This window comes from Lampetra fluviatilis, chromosome 9, assembly GCF_964198595.1.
Source record: "Lampetra fluviatilis chromosome 9, kcLamFluv1.1, whole genome shotgun sequence".
Classification (NCBI taxonomy): domain Eukaryota; kingdom Metazoa; phylum Chordata; class Hyperoartia; order Petromyzontiformes; family Petromyzontidae; genus Lampetra; species Lampetra fluviatilis.
This window is the reverse complement of record NC_136283.1, coordinates 14,781,163-14,802,471: the sequence shown is the minus strand read 5'-3', so window position 1 is coordinate 14,802,471 and position 21,309 is coordinate 14,781,163. Positions and strand designations below refer to the sequence as shown.

At 45.8% G+C, this 21,309-nt stretch overlaps 1 protein-coding gene across 6 annotated transcripts in view; it reads right to left on the bottom strand.

The window, feature by feature from the left end:
- The window catches only part of LOC144934246 (glutamate receptor ionotropic, delta-2-like), a 215,177-nt gene that overhangs the window by 83,548 nt on the left and 110,320 nt on the right, over positions 1-21,309 (bottom strand). For all 6 annotated transcript variants that reach the window (XM_078859888.1, XM_078859890.1, XM_078859892.1 and 3 more), the window contains one exon: positions 18,239-18,517. In XM_078859888.1, coding sequence (XP_078716014.1) covers positions 18,239-18,517 — 279 coding nt within the window. The remainder of the gene's footprint in view (positions 1-18,238; positions 18,518-21,309) is intronic.

Here is a 21,309-nt window from a genome sequence, read left to right as displayed (position 1 = left end):
CACATCCTATTGTACCACATCACCCCACCTCTTCTCTAGCCCCGGCCGCGCCCATTTATCCCCCTCTATTCGGCCGAACAAAAGCTGTTTAGGCATGTGGTGGCTGTGCATGCGGGCTACATTAACCAGCCAACACAACCTTGCCTGCCGGAGGAGGTCATCGATGGGACTTTATCCTGATCTTTCAAGGATTTGTGAGCTCTTCACACATTCCAGCCTGGTTAAACCTAGGATGGATCATAGGCAGGCCAGCCTAAATGTTTCTAACCAGTGAAGATGTTCCTTTAGGGGGGTCCATGTTTCGCAAACATAGAGTAGGGAGGGCATGACCGTGGCCGAGAAGACCCGGAGATTCGGCCGGAGTGACAGACCAGGTTGCTTCTCGACCGCGTTATGCAGCCGTTAAAAAGATAATGTCACTCGACTGATTCGGAGTGAGAACTCTGCTGTCAAACCGCAGTTGGTCATAAGCACACTGCCCAGGTATGGAAAACGCTCCACTCTCTCCCCAACTGCCCCATCAACAATGGGGAATTGAGAGGGTGGAGCATTTGATGGCACAAAATACCCAGGTAGGTGCTTTGTTTTGGTGGAGCTGATGGTAAGGCCCCGCCTCTTAGTGGCACGTTCCAGGTTCAGCAACCGCACTTCCAAATCCTCCTCTGAGTGAGCAGCAATCACCAGATCATCAGCATACATAACATGGTTGACCAATAGGGAGCCATCCCTTGACCGCACCCGGGCATTGATCAGCCTCCCACTCTATTTGTGTAGTGAGTCCAACTGAGTCGCAGACGTTGTTCCTTTTAGAGGCAATATATTTATTTGTAACACCGTAACACGAAGGGGTAACTGCCCCTTTACCAGATACAACCTACGGTGGTGACCACCCAGCTAACTACACTATACAGCGGAGTTACTGCTACGAAGGATCGGACCCTCACTCGGGTCTCCGACCACGTGGTTCCTCGTAGGACGAAGAGCTTCCAGCTTTTATAAGAAAGCGACCCCGTCCCTCTCAGGGACCCGCCTTATATCCCCCTACGGACAGGGCCGCTCTGCCCTCGGCCCCGCCCGCCTTCTCGAGCATTCTCATTCTCTCTCGATCCCGCTCACGAGCTCTCCCCGGACACGTGATCACCCACTAGCCCCCCCCACCTGGGGCCCATTGTGTGGACACTCCGGATCACGTGTCTATGGGGTCAACCAGAGTGCCATGGTATGGGGCAACCCTGCCCCTGAGCTGACGCTCACCCACTCCCCCTCGTGGGAGCCCCCACCATACACTGTGCGTGGTGCCCGCACTATCCCAGTGCTCGCCAAGCCCCGCTAGGGCTGGTATTACACACAGCCACCCACACGGTGCTGTCCACGATGGCGTGGCCCTTCTGGGCCGGCACCATACAGTGACATCCCTGATGTCACAACATCTGTACCAAATAGAGATTCCTCTGGTACAGACATGGAAAGCTTCATGAACTACATCTTCGAAAAAGTTGTTAAATAATGTGGGAGCCAGAGGACATCTGTGTCGTACTCCAAGGTGAACAGAGAATAGCTCTGACTCCCTGACACATAGTTTACACGTGAGCAGAGTGTCAGGGACTCCGAAAGCACACAAAACAACCCATAGCCCAGACCTATTGATGGTATCATAGGCTTTGACCAGGTCAATAAAGCAGATATGTAGGTCCTGTTGGAATTCCCTATACCTCTGCTGTAGCAGATGGACAGAAAATGTGGCATCCGTGGAGGACCACCCTAGACTGAAACCACATGGGGCTCTGCAAGCCTCTCCTCAGCGTGCCTGGCAAAGCGATGTTAAATAATCATTGCCAGGACCTTTCCCGGCACACTCAGGAGGGATATGCCCCTGTAGTTGTTACAGTCTGTGCGGGCCCCTTCTTAAAGAGGGGGACCACCGGGGCATCCTTTCAATCCAGCAGGACCCGTTCAGTTGTCCAGACTGTTATTATAATATAATATAGAGCAGTCAGTGCAGAAACGCCACTATCCCTCAGCATTTCGCTTGGGAGATCATCTCTGCCCGGTGCTTTTCCTGGTCTCAGACTCTGGATTGCCTTTCATACTTCCTCAACAAATGGCACCTCAGCCAGCTACTCACAGGGGGTGACTACTTCTTCCAATATATGAGGAACCACAGCCTCAGCAGAGTCATCCCTATTTTGCCCCATGATGTTTTCCAGGCTGAGGGATTCCCCCTCTCCCAAGACCTCACAGAAATGCTATGCAAATCTGCAAACCTGTTCCTGGGGGTTGAAGATTGGATCACCTTTCTTTCCCCAAATGATGTTGATAGGTGTTTGATGGAGTTAAGAGTGACATGTGATTGCAGGCTACTGAGGCAGACTCCATCTCCTAAGCAACCCGTGACCATCACCCATCCTTGCAGCACCACACAGCTCTCCGAACCTCCGAGCGAAAGCTGAGGTTCACCTCCTCATTCTCCGACGTGGGATGCTGTAGGCAGTGGGAGTGGGCCTGTCGGTTTTTCTCAGCCAGCTGGAACACCTCCTCCATCACCCAAGGTCTCTGGGGAAGTTTGGATCATGTACCCAAAGCAGCCATTGCAGCTGCATGAGCCACAGTACTCAACCTCACCCATTTCCCCTCGGCATCAGGATATGGGGGGGGGTGATACCAACCCAAGAGATGATTAAATTCTCGTTTGCAACCTTCATCAGCTAGCTGGGACCAGGCCACTGTGGGTTTGAATGGAGTTCTAGATATGCACCCACTACTGGAGTGGAGGAATGGCAGGTGCATCTTACAGATGACAAGCCAATGGTCAGTGGGCAGATCATCTCCACTGTAGGTCCTGGTGTCAAAGACATGGGCTTGCATCCACTGTTCCGTCACTATATAGTCCAGCAGATGTTCTTGTTCGGACTTGGCATGCATCCATGAGGTTATGTGGATGCGCCGATGCCACAACAGCGTGTTGGTAATTACAAGCCCATGGGCTGCATAGAAGTCTAGCAGCCGCCTATCATTGTTATTGAGCTGATCTGGCACATGCCTTCCAATCACTCCAGCCCAGGAGCCAGCATCATGACCCACTCGGGCATTAAAGTCATCCAACAGGATGACTCTATGTTGAAGGGCCACGTTAGCTTGCACCTGTGACAGGAGGTCATAGAAGGCATTTGACCCATCGGCCTTGCCTGCATCTCTCCACTGATGTTCATCTTTGGTGGGGGCATAAGTAACCACCAACACCATTGCTTGCCTCTGGTTTATGGGAAGGCGAGCCTACAGTAGCTTGGGGCTTACAACTTTCCACACCTCATCGCCATGCTCCCACGCCCCCTTAATTATTTTGTTAAGTGGAAGAGACACTCCCTGTTGCTTGGCAATCTCCTGCCCCAAGTAGAGGACTGTCCACCCCTCATGGTGACTGGGGCCAGAGCCAGTCCACCGGACATCCTGAATACCACAGAGATCCAGGCAGTACCGGTCCAGCTCCTGACAGAGGAGTAGGGAGCCTCTCCTCAGGAGTGAGGGTTCGAACATTCCACGTGGCCACATGCAATGGCTTTTTGATGTTTCTGGAGGAACCCTGAAAATTGGGGTTTGGCCAGGAGATGTCACAGATGCCTGTCCCCTCGGGGCCTCCCGCACGAACTTAGTTAGATTTTTTCCACGTAGTTGAGTGGTACTTAGGTTGAAAGTTGAGGGGTTACCTGCCCCTCACACCCGTCCAGAGCCCCCTTTGGCCGCTGTGGTGGCGACAAAAGCCATGAGGGGAATGGCCAATTGAAATTGGCCTTCCCTCCATGGCACTGCTCACCGCAGCATTACTGTTTGGCACCACCGAGGAGATAGGGGGTTGTTTTGCCGGTCCTATGATATAGCTGCTCACCTGTAGTGCACTTACACTATTGCACACCTGCCTGCACGTGCCCCATAATGAGGAGGCTTGTTCATACTCTCTCACTAAATGCCAAACCAGTGTCGTGGTTATTATAAGAAAATTAGTCAAATGGAAGATTTTGTATGTTAATGGAACAGGGCCAGCATAGCCTTAGGCTACATTTTCTATTTCACAATGTGTCAGGGTGCGTTTTGAGGTCGAACACTGGCAGTCGTGGCTTAATTAACACAACGTAGTGTTCATGGGACAGGCGGGCTTGTTCATCTTGTCAAAAACAAATGAATTTCCTCAATTCTTGGAAAAGGAAATTGCCTACGGGCACGCGCAAAATCAGAAGAGTGAAACATGCATTCGAGTGAAAAGAAGAATGAAGAAAACAGGACGAAGATACGATTCTACCTGCACAATCTTGGGCATATTTAATGGGTTTCTTTATAGCCTTTTTGTTGTTCAGAATCAGGGAAAAGAACATGATTCATTAACTGTTGAACAGCTGCAAATTGCCTTACTGGAAAAGTCAATCAAACCGTGAAAATGTCACCGCATATTTGCGAACCATTGCCTGCGCTGCGCCGTGTGAAATGAGAAGTGCTTGCCAACAATCGCAACCCCGTCTCCGCCGCAGTAGCCCGGAGTGAGGGGCAGAATGTGATCAGGAAATGATGGGATTAAAAAAAAAATCTCAGATGGTCTCTTAATTGTGCGTTTGTGTTTTGTGTGCTTTGCTACCCCGCGAGACAGATGCTCCCAGCTGCTCCATTCCACTGCTAGAGAAGCCCCATGCAGAGAGGCACTGCATGTGCTAGTGAATAAGTGCAAATAACCATTGTCATCCTTTGAAGCTGTTGGATCATCTTGGGACAATGAATCTGCCCCCGAAGGGTTGTTGAAGGGATACGTGTCAGAATTGTATTGGTACGTCTCATCGTTCGTCATTTGTATCGGCAGGCCATTAAAATAATGCAGAATAGGTAGGCGTTGTATTTTCGGAGTAAAATTTATGTTAATTATTCTCACTCCATGCTTGATCAAGAAATGTTTTAACATATTATATTATTACATCGGCATCTCATAATATTGGGTTAAATTATTCCACGTATCAGTGAGCGGTGCTTGGCTTACTCTCTGTATTTTTGTTTTTTAATCAAGGTAGTTTACTACATCACAGTATCGTGAGAGATAGCAGTAGCTTGGGGCAGCTTTCATCCAGTGAACAGACCCAAACTGATGGTCCAATGGTATTGCTGTATGTCTGTCAATCGAAGGACACTTATATGCGAAAACAAAAAACTATATAAACCCCGGAACCAATTGTTATGGAACTTACTGCAGCTTACCAACATAATGGGATTAGCGAATGTGCAGAATTGAGATGGATTGTGGCATTGGAAGACTGATTGGGGATGGCGATGGCGTGGGAAGACCTTTATTGCAGCGGTGGATAGACATTGACTGACGATGAAGATTACGTGTTGTCTGTGTGCATCTGTTTGCCTGTGCATTTGCTTGTCCACATTTCTCCACTTGTAACAAATATTACTGTGAACCTCTCCATGCCTTTGCATGTAAGGTATCTTTATATCATACTTATGTTGGAAATAAGGATAAAGCCTAAGATACCCCAACACAACATGGAGGCTCACTCAATGTTCTGGCTTGTCAGTTTGTCAGCTTGTATTTTTTATTTGGCAGTGGAATAAATGCATCACTCACACATTTAACTGTTACAGCCATACAAACATTGCAACTAAACCTACATCTTCAGTTGTAGTTCCTAACATAGTAATTAATTAAGTATTCATGCCCGTATCAATTGCGTGAATATTTTGAGATAAAAATAAATCGATGATTGTACTTGTGGATTTTTGCATTTTGCTTCCAATGCCAACTAATAACATTGAGAGTTGTTCTGATGTAAGAGTGCCACGGCATTATTGTGTAATTTAAGCCCCAGATATGCCTTGAAGAAAAGGAAGTGTTATTTCAATGGTGTAAATAAAGGATATGGAGTCAATCTTCTGACAAAGTATCAAGTCAGTGGCTCCATCTACTTGCCCACACCAAATCCCACAACATTGATTGCAGAGAAGAGATCGTTGGGCCAGTATGATGACCAAATACACCAGAGAGCCTTGGGGAATAGCTACTAGAATTGCATTCTGTGTAAGATCCTTGGCATTCAGTACAGTACATACAGAATACATATCATGCATGTAAATACATACACACGCTAGAGAGTAGTTGCGGCACAGTGGTTCAAACACACGGCGCTTGCGAACAAGTGGTGGTGTTGTGGTTGGCTGCATTATGAATCCAGTGACCTGAGTTATATTCCTGGCCACGGCTCATATTAGAGAAGAGTGATATCTGGGGCCAGTCCTGGACCTCCGGTTACCAACCCACACTGCCCAGGCTGGTGACGTATGGTCAAACGATCGCCTTGACTGAGATGGAATGGGGAAAAGTTCATACAGCAGTGGACTGCCAAGGATCTTAAAATTACTATCATAGTTATCCTTAATAAATATTGGATGACCATAAAATGTAACAGTAACTTAAAGTCTCAATGGTTCTGGCTGGCTTAGATACATAGGAACATGCTACATAGATAATATTAAAGACACAGATTACACCAATGCATCTTATAGCAATACAAATATTAAAACAAAATATTATCGATAGAGAGATACTGCAAATAACGACAACCAGGCAAATGTATGTAATATAGAGGCCAATGCATAAGTGTATGCATGAATTACAGACATGAGAAAACAACACGAATACAATTACAGTGGATAGGACAGCAGACAGGCATAAATACAAATCAAGCAAAGAGTGTTAGCGGCGATGGTCTGCACATGAAAACGCGTGTACCAAATACACATATTGCAGCCTTGTGGGCTTTGACAGGCTTGCATTAAATATAAGGTTATGATAAACTCGAACAAACTTCAAATTTCCACACCTTTCCAAAATTGCGATTTTAACAGACGATTCATGAAATTTTACGAGGTTGGAAATGGCTGTATTTGTGTGTTGATTTTCACATCTCTGGGGCATTTCACGAATGGGCATTCGTCTGCCAGGGAGCTTTTGGTTATTGGCTAATTGCATGCAGGCCATACATTGAATGATTAATTATAACACTCAGCAAGATGTGTGTCTGTTTCTGTACCCTCCTCTTGAAATATTCATGCAATATTCTTATTAAACAGTACAACAACCGAATGTTTGATACATTCCGCTTTGAAATCTACCCTCGACGTGGTCCGAGCTACGTGCGACCCACTATTTATTAAAAGGCGGTCGCCAGCATGCCTGCTCACCTGCTCGCACCGCAGTGTTTTCCATTTCATCTCGGCGGTCATCGCTACAAGCCTCACCTGGACAAATCTCCACTCTGGCTAATGGTCAATCACAGACGCTGGGTTTTGCTAATTAAATTTTACCCGTGTTAACTTTTTGTTGTGTACGGTTAAATGTAATTTCTTGCAGATTTCTTGAGCTTATGCAAATATGAATGTATTTTGAACTGCTTTTGCACCGTATGTAGCCAACCATGCTAATCAGAGGTGCGAAAGTACGTGTCCTGTTCACCCCAAAGCTCAGCTTCATACTTGAATAAACTAATCGTAACATTATATAACTTTATAGACATCCAAGTAGGGACTGTAATTATTCGATCACAAAACCACTGCAGTAGCATTTTAAATGTGTGTATGTATGTTGCACTTCTTTCACACCATACGTAGCCAACCGTACTAATTGGAGGTGCGAAAATAAGGTGCGTCCATTTCAAATAATCTCAATTAATTGGCTTTGCTTAAAATTCACACGTTGCAGATTCCACGTGTATCTGCGAGCATCCTTATATCTATGGGCAAAAATAAGTGCATGTACACGCATGTGTGCCTGGTGCAAGGGGTTGGGTGTGCATGAGCTCCTTAAAGGTGAGTTGGCCATCTCGAACAATCTGGCCGGCTGCCTCTTGCTCCAGTGTCCTCCTCGTCATGTCCTGAGGGCTCTTTGCCCTCTGCATGATTCCAATGTGAACAGTCAACAAGAGGAGCAATATCTTTCTGACATGCCACCCAGTTACAGGGTCAAGACGAATAGACTTTGACCCACTCCTTCCATTTGCCACTCACTCATCTTTATATCTGTGACCTGCATAGCTGCGGCCAAATAATAATGTGTTTGTCCTGACAAAGGCTCTTGCAAGCTGGAGAAGAATACATGCTTTCACACATGGGCACATGATTACAAATCACATCACTCGACGGTATTTATTTTCATGAAAGCAAAATCAAAGGGTTTGGGGAAAGTGCAACGTCCAATGCTAGAAAATGATGCAAGTGAACAACGAACATTACGCCAAATTTATTTTTCAAAATGTATAAAAACATTAACATGCAAATGCGTAATGAAATTAAAATAACGTAAAGGAGAGAGTTGATGTGCGTATCTTTGATTCAATATTCTTAGTAAATCAATACGTTTGTCTGAGAGCAGCAGGAGGATCCACACACACCTTTCCCAGGGGAGCGACGCTTACATTCAATGAATCAAATGTATGCACATTTACTGCCCTAATGAGTTCTGCAGTGCACATAAAGAATGGTGGGGAAAAATCACCGCATGAATACATTAGCCAGCGATTACTATAAACTCGCGGCACGTAAATTCCTACAGAGCACGTAAAATATTGCCGTGCGATTAAAAGACGCAGCGCAAATGGTTTAAAAAGAGCCTCGGTAAATTTATATTCCGAGCATGTGTTCAAAATCTGTGTATAACGTACGGCGATAACAATGTGACCGGTTTTCTCCAAATCAGATTCACCCTCGTCCTGCCTGGTTCCTACCTGGCTCTCGCGCCGCAGGCACGAAGATGGATAATTTAAAGTATCAAGCATCACAGACCAGCCCAGATATAATGACTTTCTATCTCAAACTGGTTTTGCCCACAGAGTATCCTATTTAGAAGCAAAAAAAACGCTCCTCAACCAAATAACAACCACTTTACACTTCGATGGAGAGATAGCAGTGAGGCACATTTTACTTCGCGAGGCAATTAATCTGTCCACTCGGGACTCATCTCTTTTTTGTTACATATATATCACTGTAGTCTGTGCTCCTTCAACTGAGGAAGAGAAAAAAAACGACACGAACTATCTCCTGAAGCCCTCTCGTGGCTAGCAGACCTCGACATTGCCATTTAGCCTCTGAACATATTGCCATACCCAAGAATAGAAAAGAATATATATATCAACGCACGAACCCACTGGCTGGTATGCAATTGGTCACATTAATTATGGAGCGCTTCCATTAACATGTTCCCCTATGTATGCAGGCGTAATGTCTGTGCCAGTTGTAACGATGTCATCCCCACCCCTTTCACGCTCAGTGCGTGAGAATCGGGACGCTAGTGGGCGGGGTGGGGGACAGCGCGCGCATGCCACCACCGCTCGTGAACTCCGGGGGGCCGCTGTGGCGACCACCCCCTCGACAAAAAGCCCCCCTGGCTCGTCACCAAACATGCACCCAGGATCAGCTGACAACGTCGTCGTATTTGTGCACGCACGGTGGGGGGGTTAAACGCTGGGTGCGATGCTTCGTCAGGTCTCCCTTGGCCTTTTTGGATTTGCCCAATTTTAATTCACATCTGTTGACCCTGGCAAACTTTGTTGTAGCCGTGCGTGCTGATGATTGTTGTGGACTACGAGGTATAGATTAAAATTGGGCGAATCCAAAAGGCTCAGCGGGTATGGCAACAGCATTACCCCCTGAAATCTGACACCTGTGCAGAAACTGTCAATGCTGCAGGAGCTATTGTGCTTATGAACAAAAATGTGGCGGTACACTTCATTACAGACACCTGAGCCAGTCTATTTTAGTGCCTCATCTATCTTTGGGCGATGCACAAAGCACAAAGGCAAATTTAGCTCTTCATGAGTCACGCACTATAAATATACATGAAGTGGACGAAAAAAAAAGGACTGGGAAATATGCGTTGTCAAAATGAATCATTACTACTATAATGTAACAACTATATACAATGTCTAATTGGTAATTATTATGATTATTAATTAGTAGTTGTATTACACGATACATTGAGCTTATAATGGGTGGCTAAATACATTTTGGACTCATGTCGCTGGAAGCAGATTGCAGGATATTGACGTTCTTGTCTTCCTTTCGTACGGCATGTAAGCAACAGTTTCTATCGATGTCATAGTTGAATGTTAAGGTCCTTCAACCAATTCCAAGGCGGCAGTAGATGCCGCATGTTAAATGTTGATATTTAAAATTGGGGAACGAAGGCACAGCCCCCGCAATTATCTCATTCACGTCACTGCTGGCAGAAGGGCCAACACTCGGGGGAGCCCTCGGGGCACCCACGAGACAAAGCATTTGGACTTCTCTTCGACGCTGGCCGGACATGTTGAGAGAGGGTGTGGAGTAGCCACACTTTACCCAACCGCATGCAACCCACTGATCGACGAACTGTGGCGCTATCCATTTGTACCGCATGATGGGCAAAGACGGTGGGGGGCATTTAACAATTTTGCTCCATTGTTTCAACTGCCGTGCCGAGAGGTAGAGCCGAGCAGGCAACCTTTGGGGCGCAAGTCCAGCGTGCTGACCATTACACCGTGGCAGCATCCCCCCTCATGTCAAATTCAATGCCAATACGATGCACACATTCAATTGGTCTCGCTGTACAGTATACACAAGGGGAGCTTTGCTGCATTGGGTGGCAACATCCATTATGACCGCAATGAGTTTGATTCCCTGCCACGGCTAACAGCGGTTTTGCGAGCAACATCTGATCCCGTCCTGCATCGCCCCACCCTCCACCAGCCCTAACTGAGCAGCATGGTGAGATATGGACAAACGAACCCCATGAACAACATGACATGGCAGGCCTTCATCCAGCAGTGGATCGTAGCGGGCTGTAATTCATAATTATTATTATGATTTGACAACGTGCCATATAGTCAGACCAGTATCGTGCAAATCCAGCAGCGATGAATGATTTTCAAATCTACCGAACAACAGGGCTTCTGTTGCCCAGAGCCATATGTGTTTCTGTGGCACTTTAAAGGAGTTCTGAGTGTGAATTGCAAATGAATGAGCACTTAATGTAACATAACAGTTGCATTAGCATGCTGTGTGTACAGGGCCTAAGAGAGGCTGATTAAAGCACTCAACACCTGGACTGTGTAAACATTGATTTAATGCAAATTTTGTCTGTAAATTGGACCCCTTTGCTAGGCCAACCAAACGACTCAAGGGACCAGAGGAAATTAAGAGCAACTTATGATCAAAGTGGATTACCAGAAGGACTTATTTTAAAAAAATGTTTTTTTTTAAAAGAACTGCTCAAAATAAACAGTTAGCTTAGCAAACATTTAGATTTTATTTAATTGAGTCAAATAAAAAAATTTTCCGGCGGCGGCGGGGGGTGAAAGAGAGCAGAGTGTGAATCCCTCGCGTGAACCCACGATCAACATACTGAGAGAGAGGTGAGTGACAGTAGGTCGCAGTGAATTTAGAGAGTGTCATTTAAGAATAAAAACAACAACATACCAATGGGCTGAGAAAGGAACGTTTACAATCAGTGCATATTGCCCGAATTTGATACCGGGATCACAAACATGGACAATGCTAAAAAAATCCAAAATGGAAATGAAACAGAAACGTCAGCATATGCAGAAAGCACCAAGAGATTTGGTTTTTCAAAATACAATGAGATGGGAAGAGTAGCGCACGGATTAAAGCACACACCCAGGCGAGAAACCTCGCATTGTTTAAGAAAGCAAATGGCCTTTGGCAGCTCCTCAAGCTGGGTGACGAACAGTCGTCGCTTATTCCATGCCGGGTTGGGATACCACAGAGGTCCGTCCTCGGGCCCTTCATATTATCAACATACGTCTCTCAACTTCCATCAATATGCTGATGATACACAATTGTACACTGCAGTGAAGTCAAAGTTAGACGTGGAGAGCCTCGGTAACCTCGAAGATTGGTGCACGTGTGGTTTGCACGAAACAAAATGCTGCTTAATCCAAAAAATCGGAGGTTCTACCGGTTGGCACACACAAATTGTGAGAGGATCAGGTGTGGCTGTCACACACTCTAGGATCCAGTGGTCCCCTCGTCTAAAGAGCTTCGGCACCATACTTGACCAAAATGTGTCGTTTGATCACCACGTGGAGGTCCTGCAATGTTCATATCAGGGCTGTAGGACACATTTGACCACTATTGAGTCCTGACAGCCAACACGGTGGCATGTAGTAGCATAGTATTGACAAGGGTCGATAATTGCAACTCACTGGCTCTACGGGATGTCTGGCAAGAAGTTACAGCGTGTACAACACTCTTTGGCACGTGTCTTGATGGGTACTGCAAGATCTTACCATGTCCGTCCAGTGCTTGCTGAGCTACATTGGCTTCTTGTTGCCGGACGAATACGTTATGAGGTCGTGCTCATTGCACACCAAGTGCTTGTCACAAGTTAACCACAATACCTTGCTGAACTCGTCAAGGAGCATACACCAACATGTGGACTCCGGAAATCCTCACAGCGGCTTTTAGCGAGCAATCGAACAAGGACGCTCACTGCATCGCGTGCTTTCAGATGCGCTTCTGCGGCCATCTGGAATGGTCTTCCTTTCGATATTATGGAGCCACTGAAGCTATGCGATTTTAAATCCAGATTGAAAACTCATATCGTTCGAACTGCATTTTTGTGTTTAGATTGTTGTTCTTTCTCCGCACCTTAAATTAGCACGGTTGGCTATGTACTGTGCGAAAGAAGTTCAATGTAGAGTGAGGGAGAAGAAATATTTGATCCCCTGCTGATTTTGTACGTTTACCCACTGAAAAATAAATGATCAGTCTATAATTTTAATGGTAGGTTTATTTGAACAATGAGAGACAGAATAACAACAACAAAATCCAGAAAAACGCATGTCAAAATTGTTATAAATTGATTGGCATTTTAATGAGGGAAATAAGTATTTGAACCCCTCTCAATCGGAAAGATTTATGGCTCCCAGGTGCCTTTTATACAGGTAACGAGCTGAGATTAGGAGCACACTCTTAAAGGGAGTGCTCCTAATCTCAGCTTGTTACCGGTATAAAAGACACCTGTTCACAGAAGCAATCAATCAGATTCCAAACTCTCCACCATGGCCAAGACCAAAGAGCTCTCCAAGGATGTCAGGGACAAGATTGGAGACCTACACAAGGCTGGAATGGGCTACAAGACCATGGCCAAGCAGCTTGGTGAGAAGATGACAATAGTTGGTGCGATTATTCGCAAATGGAAGAAACACAAAAGAACTGTAAATCTCCCTCGACTTGGGGCTCCATGCAAGATCTCACCTCGTGGAGTTGCAATGATCATGAGAACGGTGAGGAATCAGCCCAGAACTACCCGGGGGGATCTTGTCAATGATCTCAAGGCAGCTGGGACCATAGTCACCAAGAAAACAGTTGGTAACACACTACGCCGTGAAGAACTGAAATCTTGCAGCACCCGCAAGGTCCCCCTGCTCAAGAAAGCACATATACAGCCCGTCTGAAGTTTGCCAATGAACATCTGAATGATTCAGAGGACAACTGGGTGAAAGTGTTGTGGTCAAATGAGACCAAAATGGAGCTCTTTGGCATCAACTCAACTCGCCGTGTTTGGAGGAGGAGGAATGCTGCCTATGACCCCAAGAACACCATCCCCACCGTCAAACATGGAGGTGGAAACATTATGTTTTGGGGGTGTTTTTCTGCTAAGGGGACAGGACAACTTCACCGCATCAAAGGGACGATGGACGGGGCCATGTACCGTCAAATCTTGGGTAAGAACCTCCTTCCCTCAGCCAGGGCATTGAAAATGGGTCGTGGATGGGTATTCCAGCATGACAATGACCCAAAACACACGGCCAAGGCAACAAAGGAGTGGCTCAAGAAGAAGCACATTAAGGTCCTGGAGTGGCCTAGCCAGTCTCTAGACCTTAATTCAATAGAAAATCTGTGGAGGGAGCTGAAGGTTCGAGTTGCCAAACGTCAGTCTCGAAACCTTAATGACTTGGAGAAGATCTGCAAAGAGGAGTGGGACAAAATTCCTCCTGAGATGTGTGCAAACCTGGTGGCCAACTACAAGAAACGTCTGACCTCTGTGATTGCCAACAAGGGTTTTGCCACCAAGTACTAAGTCATGTTTTGCAGAGGGGTCAAATACTTATTTCCCTCATTAAAATGCAAATAAATTTATAACATTTTTGACATGCGTTTTTCTGGATGTTGTTGTTGTTATTCTGTCTCTCACTGTTCAAATAAACCTATCATTAAAATTATAGACTGATCATTTATTTGTCAGTGGGCAAACGTACAAAATCAGCAGGGCATCAAATACTTTTTTCCCTCACTGTACATACATGACTAAAAGGGACGATTGCTGATGGGTGAGAACGGTGGGAGAATAGCAGCCAAAGTTAGAGTACACGCCTGAGATGATAACAACTGTGGGGTGATGATATCAGATCATGTGCAGCAGCGAGATGGATTTCGGCATTGCAAAACCATGGAGGATGGCATTGGCATGGGGAGGCTTCCATCCAGCAGTGGATAGATAACGGCCGATGAAATGTACCTCGTTTTAGCATTGAACTATATTTTAACCGATGATGCGTTTAAGAAAAAGTATAAAATGTGAAACCACACCAGGCTCCTCTGTCCATATCAAGGATGATTAAGTGCCAGGGTGTACGACCCCCGCGGTGGCAATACTAACAGCACACAAGGGGTTAAAGGGCAATGGTGTCTTGTCTTGACACTGTCAGTGGCTAATTGGGCCACTCGCTTGAATAAATATAAAAGCGACAGGCCCAGTACATTACCCACCTGTCAGGCGATCTCTCAGATCAGAAGACTTGCAATGTGATTGCTATCTCGAAAGCGGTCCAGGTGCATGGGTGGGCTGTGTTGAAAGTCACTAATCGGGGTAATCTCTACCCGGGAGATCAAGCATACTGCTATGAAATCTGAATTTTGTTTGGCAAAAAAGGCAGTGTGTGGATTGGACATAGAGGTCACAAGAGTACACTCCCTATGCTTAACTGTTGTCAAATATAATATAATGGAACAGAACTTCATTGTATGCTTCTGCATACAAACTAAATGTATTGTTCGGTTAGCGTCCCAGACCAATATTGTTGAGCAATTTTTTTACGAAAACTCTGTACTTGTTGTGATGAGACCTCTCTAGATCTCATCAACAGCCAGGTTTTGTTAAACAAATGCTGCTGAATTGCCAGTAATTCATAGTCAAAGCACTCCATTTAAACTATGTGGCCTAGTTCAATGCATAAAAAAGCAGTATTGTAGGTACACAAACTCATTACGTGTTGCTGTGGAGTTACTGTTCTAATATTTTACAATTTATGAATCCATTTTCCCATTGTATAATAAAAATTTCACAAGTATAAAATTGTTTTTTAAAAACGCAGCAATTGTTCCAGTTTTCTTTCAAGCAGTAATTATTTATCATTAAAATGTCCACCAACAGGTAACGTATGAAAACATTTATAACATTGATTAAAAAAATGAAATAAATTTCTTCATGAGATATCTGCCTTACGCTTAACCAAATTTAAATATGAGCTTTGCCGATTAAATAAAACAACGATGCTAAGAATATACGCGCCACCCTAAGTGTTCTTCTGTAAAATTGATTTCATATCGGTGCCTTTTCCAACACAAACACGTGCGCACTCTGTTCGCGCGTGCACACACACTAGCACGCACCCTTTGCTCACATACTCACCAATAATGTGAACCGTATGGGCGGCATTAGATTCGGAAAGAGGCAGAATCCACAGGTGAACCCTGACCATTAATCTTCCGCAAATGTCAGCAGTCTGGGCCTTTTTGAAAATTTCTCTGAGCCAACAACCACCTGAATGACCTCTGCCAATTCCCAATCACCCTCGCAGAACTCTTCCAGCCACCCACCCACCCAGCGCTCCCATGGGCTCAGCATGGATCACTTGGTGGCATTGCACGTGAGAGAGAGAGTAAACGAGGCAGTTTATTAAATCTGTCAGTTCTCGCAAAGTTATTAAACGAGCGCCAGAGCTGAATCGCCAGGGGAATTGGTGTGTCCAGCTGCCCTTTATCGCAGCAGGAATTAGGGGAGGGTGGACCAGGAGGTTTACCATCAAAGCAAGGTTAGCTGCTGGAAAATAAATGTTAAAATATAAATATTTTAAAATATAAAAGGCTGAGGAAGGATATTAAAATCATAATGTCGGAATTGTGAGAGAGAAAAAAGAGTGTACACACATTTGTGTTTGCATGTGTGTGCGCGTGACATTAGGGGTTTCTTGCTGTGTGTATACAATTGTCATGGGCTTTTTGCGTTGATTAACTTCGATGAGCCCCCATAGTTTCATTGGAGTGCTCTTACCGATAACACCGAGTAAAACACAGCAGCATTCATTTAACAAGCCTGACCCGGCTGATGATACCCAGACAGGTCAAAATCAGTCAAGTAATTGCGTACTTAAACAAATGCTGCTGGATCAGCATCAATCTGGAAAATCAAAAGACAGATGGACTGATATACACGCTTATTTGTATGTGAATGTAAAGAATGGAGCTATGCAGAATAGTGTTCCAGTATTTGCTTTTACATTCTCCTAAAGTGTGTGTGGTGGGGGAAGGGAGCATTTATGTATGTATGTTGAACTTCTTTCACATCGTACATAGTCAACCTCGTTAACCATAGGTGCGGGCGGGCGGGCGGGGAGGCAACAAACTAAACACCAAAAGCAGTTTCTAAACAAAAAAATGTTCAATATAGGCGATTTAAAAGTGCATCGTCGCTCCAGTGGCTTCCTAATATCGGAACAGAGAGCATTCCAGACGGCCGCCGAAGCACAATTTGAATAGCGCACGATGCGTGTGGGATGTTGGGGGTGGAGGTGCATGTACATGTGGGGGGGGGGGGGAGTGGGGACCAGTCACCTTGGGCAAATACTCGTGGGAAACAAGGAGTAGGTGAAGTGGAAAACCGCGTGCATGCGAGGATGTGATCACGAGCATGCGCACGCAGGCAAGCGTGCACATGCGTGCATGGATGCACAAGAGTGCCGCGCGGTCTTCAGTGAAGTCGCTCACCCGTCGTCGATGTGTAAAAGGGCAAGGGAATTATTGCCGGTTGGAACTGTGGTGCATCGTGGCTTCTTGCAAAATTAATTTTGTTGTTGTTGTTGCAACGTAATGCGTGCGTTCTGCATGTGCACACACAGGCAGTGTTCCCCAGCTAAAGTTGTGAGTGGCAGACGGCAGTGCAGCGAAATCTATTGTTATACTGTATCATGCACCAATTCCCATGGTGAAACATCGAATTGAATTCTTCATACGTTTGGTGTGAGCGCTTTGTTCCTTCACGGAGGCGCTGTGGCACAGATGAGTTATTGTTGCCTTCAGTATATTCGCAAGTGGAGGCCCATTGTTGCTATGCGGCTTTACGAAATTCGGTCATTTGTGAGTTATTTGCAAATGTGGCATATTTGTACCATGATGCGAGCACGCGTTGGCCTTCTCCTTTTTGTTTTGAATCATATCACCGCGAGAACTTTAGCCCCCACCCCTCCTGTGAAGCAGACATTTGCTTTGCAGCATTGGCCAGGTTGGCCGCTGGACTCGAACCGCAATCCTGGGCACGGTGCAGTACATTGAACGCGCTTCCGCTTGGCCATGTCAGCTCTCAACGCATGGCATCGTATCGTATCGTCAAACCCAAGTGTGGGGTCAAATAACCTCCAACAACAACAACCAGCCGTTCACCACTGAGTGGCGGTGACGTCGCCACGGCGCTTGTGCCAGGCTCGGTGCACCTCCACAACCCACATGATGTGAGGCGACCCTCTTGCCCCCTAGGGTTGTGTGTGTCACATGTGGCTGTGTTCGTGCACGCCACACAACCACCAAAGACAAAGATCCCACCCGTGTAGCCTGTGACAGAATGTTGGTGCAAGTGCCGTAAGCGAGTAGCACCTATGAAGGTCGTTATGGCACACGAGGGGTCGTTGGTCAGCACCATGCCCGGCCGCCTTTGTCTCCCCAGTGGTGATGTTTACACACCGCACCAGGTACTCATGTGGGGCTGAGTCGACCTGGGGGGAGGCCCAAGGCCGGTTCAGACAATCGTCACCGGTGTTGGCCGTGAGCGTGAATCGAACTCGGGTCAGCGATGCACCTCCGCCTCCCCAATACACAACCACCAGTAAGTAAGTAGCAGCGTCACAAGCAGCAACCACGCGGACGACGTTACCGTAGGCCGAGTCGTAGAAGACGAGGAATCGCTGCCAGTGGAACTCGGTGACGGCGCGCAGGGCCACCTGCGTGGCGAGGGCCGGCGGCCGCAGCACCAGCGTGTAGCCGGGACCCGCGCGGGGCCGCTGGCAGTCGCTGTGAGGGGAGCCCCCAGCCCCGCGCTGCACGAACAGGTGCGGGATGTGCAGCGAGTCGGTGAGGGCGCGCAGAGCGCCCGCCTGGCTGCAACCCGTGCTGCTCACCAGCGCCAGGATCCCCTGGGCCATCAGCTCGCAAGCTGCACGCACGCAGGAGAAAGTGAATTGCAGCTGGGATGATCAGTGGATTAAGTCGATTATTCAATTAAACATTGTAATGGACAATCACTCGAGCCCCTTTTAAAAAAATTGGAGGCCTGCCCCACATCCTGCCACCAGAAGCCCGAAGACCACCCCGCCCCCCCCCTCACGAGCCACGCACGGGGTGATAAAGCTGATGACTTCATTGATGTCGACACAGCCAACCTCCAACGCATCACCTCCCGTCCAGCGGCACACGTGGTTACAAAGGTGAAGCATTTCCTTTCCCTATATTTTATTGTCATCCAATTTCGTCGAGTATTAAAACCGATAATCGGTAGTAGTCATTTCACTCGTTAAGCACTTAGATAGCTTACGTTTTTTTTACGTTTAAACAAGTGAACAACTCAAGATACCATTAGAGTCTAATTTGCAAGAGTGACCTGGGTTCAATTCCAAAGTTAATGCCCTTGAACAAATCCTCTTTCTGAACATTGTCAGTAGTCACATCTTTATCGCAAATGCTAAATTCCCACAGTGATCGTTTCCCGCCAGGTGACACACTTTCTAGGTACTCTGCAGTTTGGCCACCTCTTATTTTCAGTGAGTTCAAAAGTCCTTCATGATGACAGATTTGCACTGAAAGTCCTTTGTGCATTGTTTGGTGTTTTGCTGTTCTTTTTCTGAACTGTTGGGTCACCGTTGTTGCTCCGGCATCGCATTCTTAGGACACCTTTTGCTATTATTATTGGATTCTCGTGGTACATGGACTCACTGCATATTAAACAAAGGAACTGGAATTGTGTGGCCCGGTCCCTTTCTGAAAGCCATCGTGGGTTCATCTGCCAGAAGCCGATGCGAGTTGTGTTGGCCACTCCGAGTCATTTTTTTTCTTCGCAGAAAAGAACTTATCATTGATCGGGGCAGCACATCCCATAATGCACTGCGAGTACATCATCAATCACACGATTTGCACCGTACTTGCCGGCGCTGTTTGGCACACGCTCTCTGGTGTAAAACCCCCAGCATGCCGAGGTCATTTTTACAGCGATATTTGCTATTACGGGTGTGGCCTCACAGACAACAAAGGATCCACACAAATAAATACTAAGGCAACAATCCCGCTGTAAAAACCGACAAAGGCTGTGAGGGCAAGCGCTGCTAGTGAGTACCTATTACACACAAACACACACACATGCACACATATACACGCGCATACACATACGTAGAACTAAACATAAACATGCTAAAAATATATTCGAAATGTAGAGCTTAACTGCACGGACCGATCATGTACCTGTACAAGAGACACAACACGTGGAAAAATAAAGATGTAAATTACAAACGAGACGCCTCCTACCACTGCAAGGTAAAATCCAAGTTGATTTAATTGACTAACGCATCGCTGTTGGAGATATTAATAAATAAAGTCACACTCCGCCACCCACCCACCACCATCCCACCATATTGTTTGAGGTTTGTGAAGTAATGTTGCCTTTGCAATACTTCACGAAGTAATCCATCAAGGTCAGGAAAGCACAATCCATCTTGTCACCAGTTGTTCGTTCAGCATTGCAAAGCACCCACGCGATTTGCCATGTTAAATAAATTAAACACCGTTCGGGTTCTTCAGTTTCAGTGTGTAAAGTGCCGAGTGTCGCAGATAACAGTCAAAATCACTTAAACTGTAAACAGTGCATTTGTGAGTTAGGGCATGGGAAGCTAAACACGTCTGAAGTTGGACGGTTATCAAATGCATCACATGGTGTCTCAACATTAGTATGCAACATTATAAAAAATCGCTGCATCCCACTTGCAAAATATTCAGGATGAAGTATATCGGTAGTCTACGCGTAATAGATCGGAAACGTTTTTTTCTTATTAACGACTTCTTGCGCTCATCGCTATTCTATGCAGATGGAATATATATACACAGCTCGGCTGATCCAGCTGTAAAAAAAAGAGTATGGGGCTTGGCAATCCCACAAATCGCACCTGAGCTCGCAAGAGGCCGTTTGGCCAGGTGATATTTCATGTTGCAATGGTTCAAAAGAGACATCGCGATCAACTTTGACCTATGGCTTTCGATATTTTTATTTACTTCTCAGCATGAAAAGCAATCAAAGGAGATAGGTTTGGATTAGAAATTTGTGGGGTTTTATTTCCACCATTGCTCTTTTTCCAGCTAAAATTCGTAAAACGGTACTGACATATTTCCTCACAGCATTACTCGTGGTTTTACACAAAGAGCATCATGAAAATGAATCCTGAGCTTCAACATCGTGTTCTTGCCAATTCTGATGTAAGAATGCAAGAAATTATACCTGGCCATGTTTTAGTATTCTATCTTCAAAAGGCCTAAACACATTTCACCCTTTCACACTCTGGTGACTTGAATTCCAAATGGATTGTCATCACCCAGCCACTAAGCCCCACCATGACTAAACCCCACCAGCAATCCTAGTAACCACCTTTTTCAATATTTATGACTTCATTTCTGTACACATCAGTATTTCCTGAAGAAGGCCAGGTGGCTGAAACATTGACACCTTCCGTTGCTCTTGGTGACAATACACAAAAATTCGATAATTATATTTTATTTAAACTGTTATTTTATGTTTAAGTTCACACAGTGACTTTTACAGCTGAATGAGATATAGTAAAATGCTTCGTACTTTCAAAGTACAGTAGTATAATATAGAAAAAGGTTGCAAACTTGCAGGCGAGATAGCATTCATGAGTAGGAAGAAAATCATAATCTTTTTCACAAGCCACAATCAATCATTTGCTG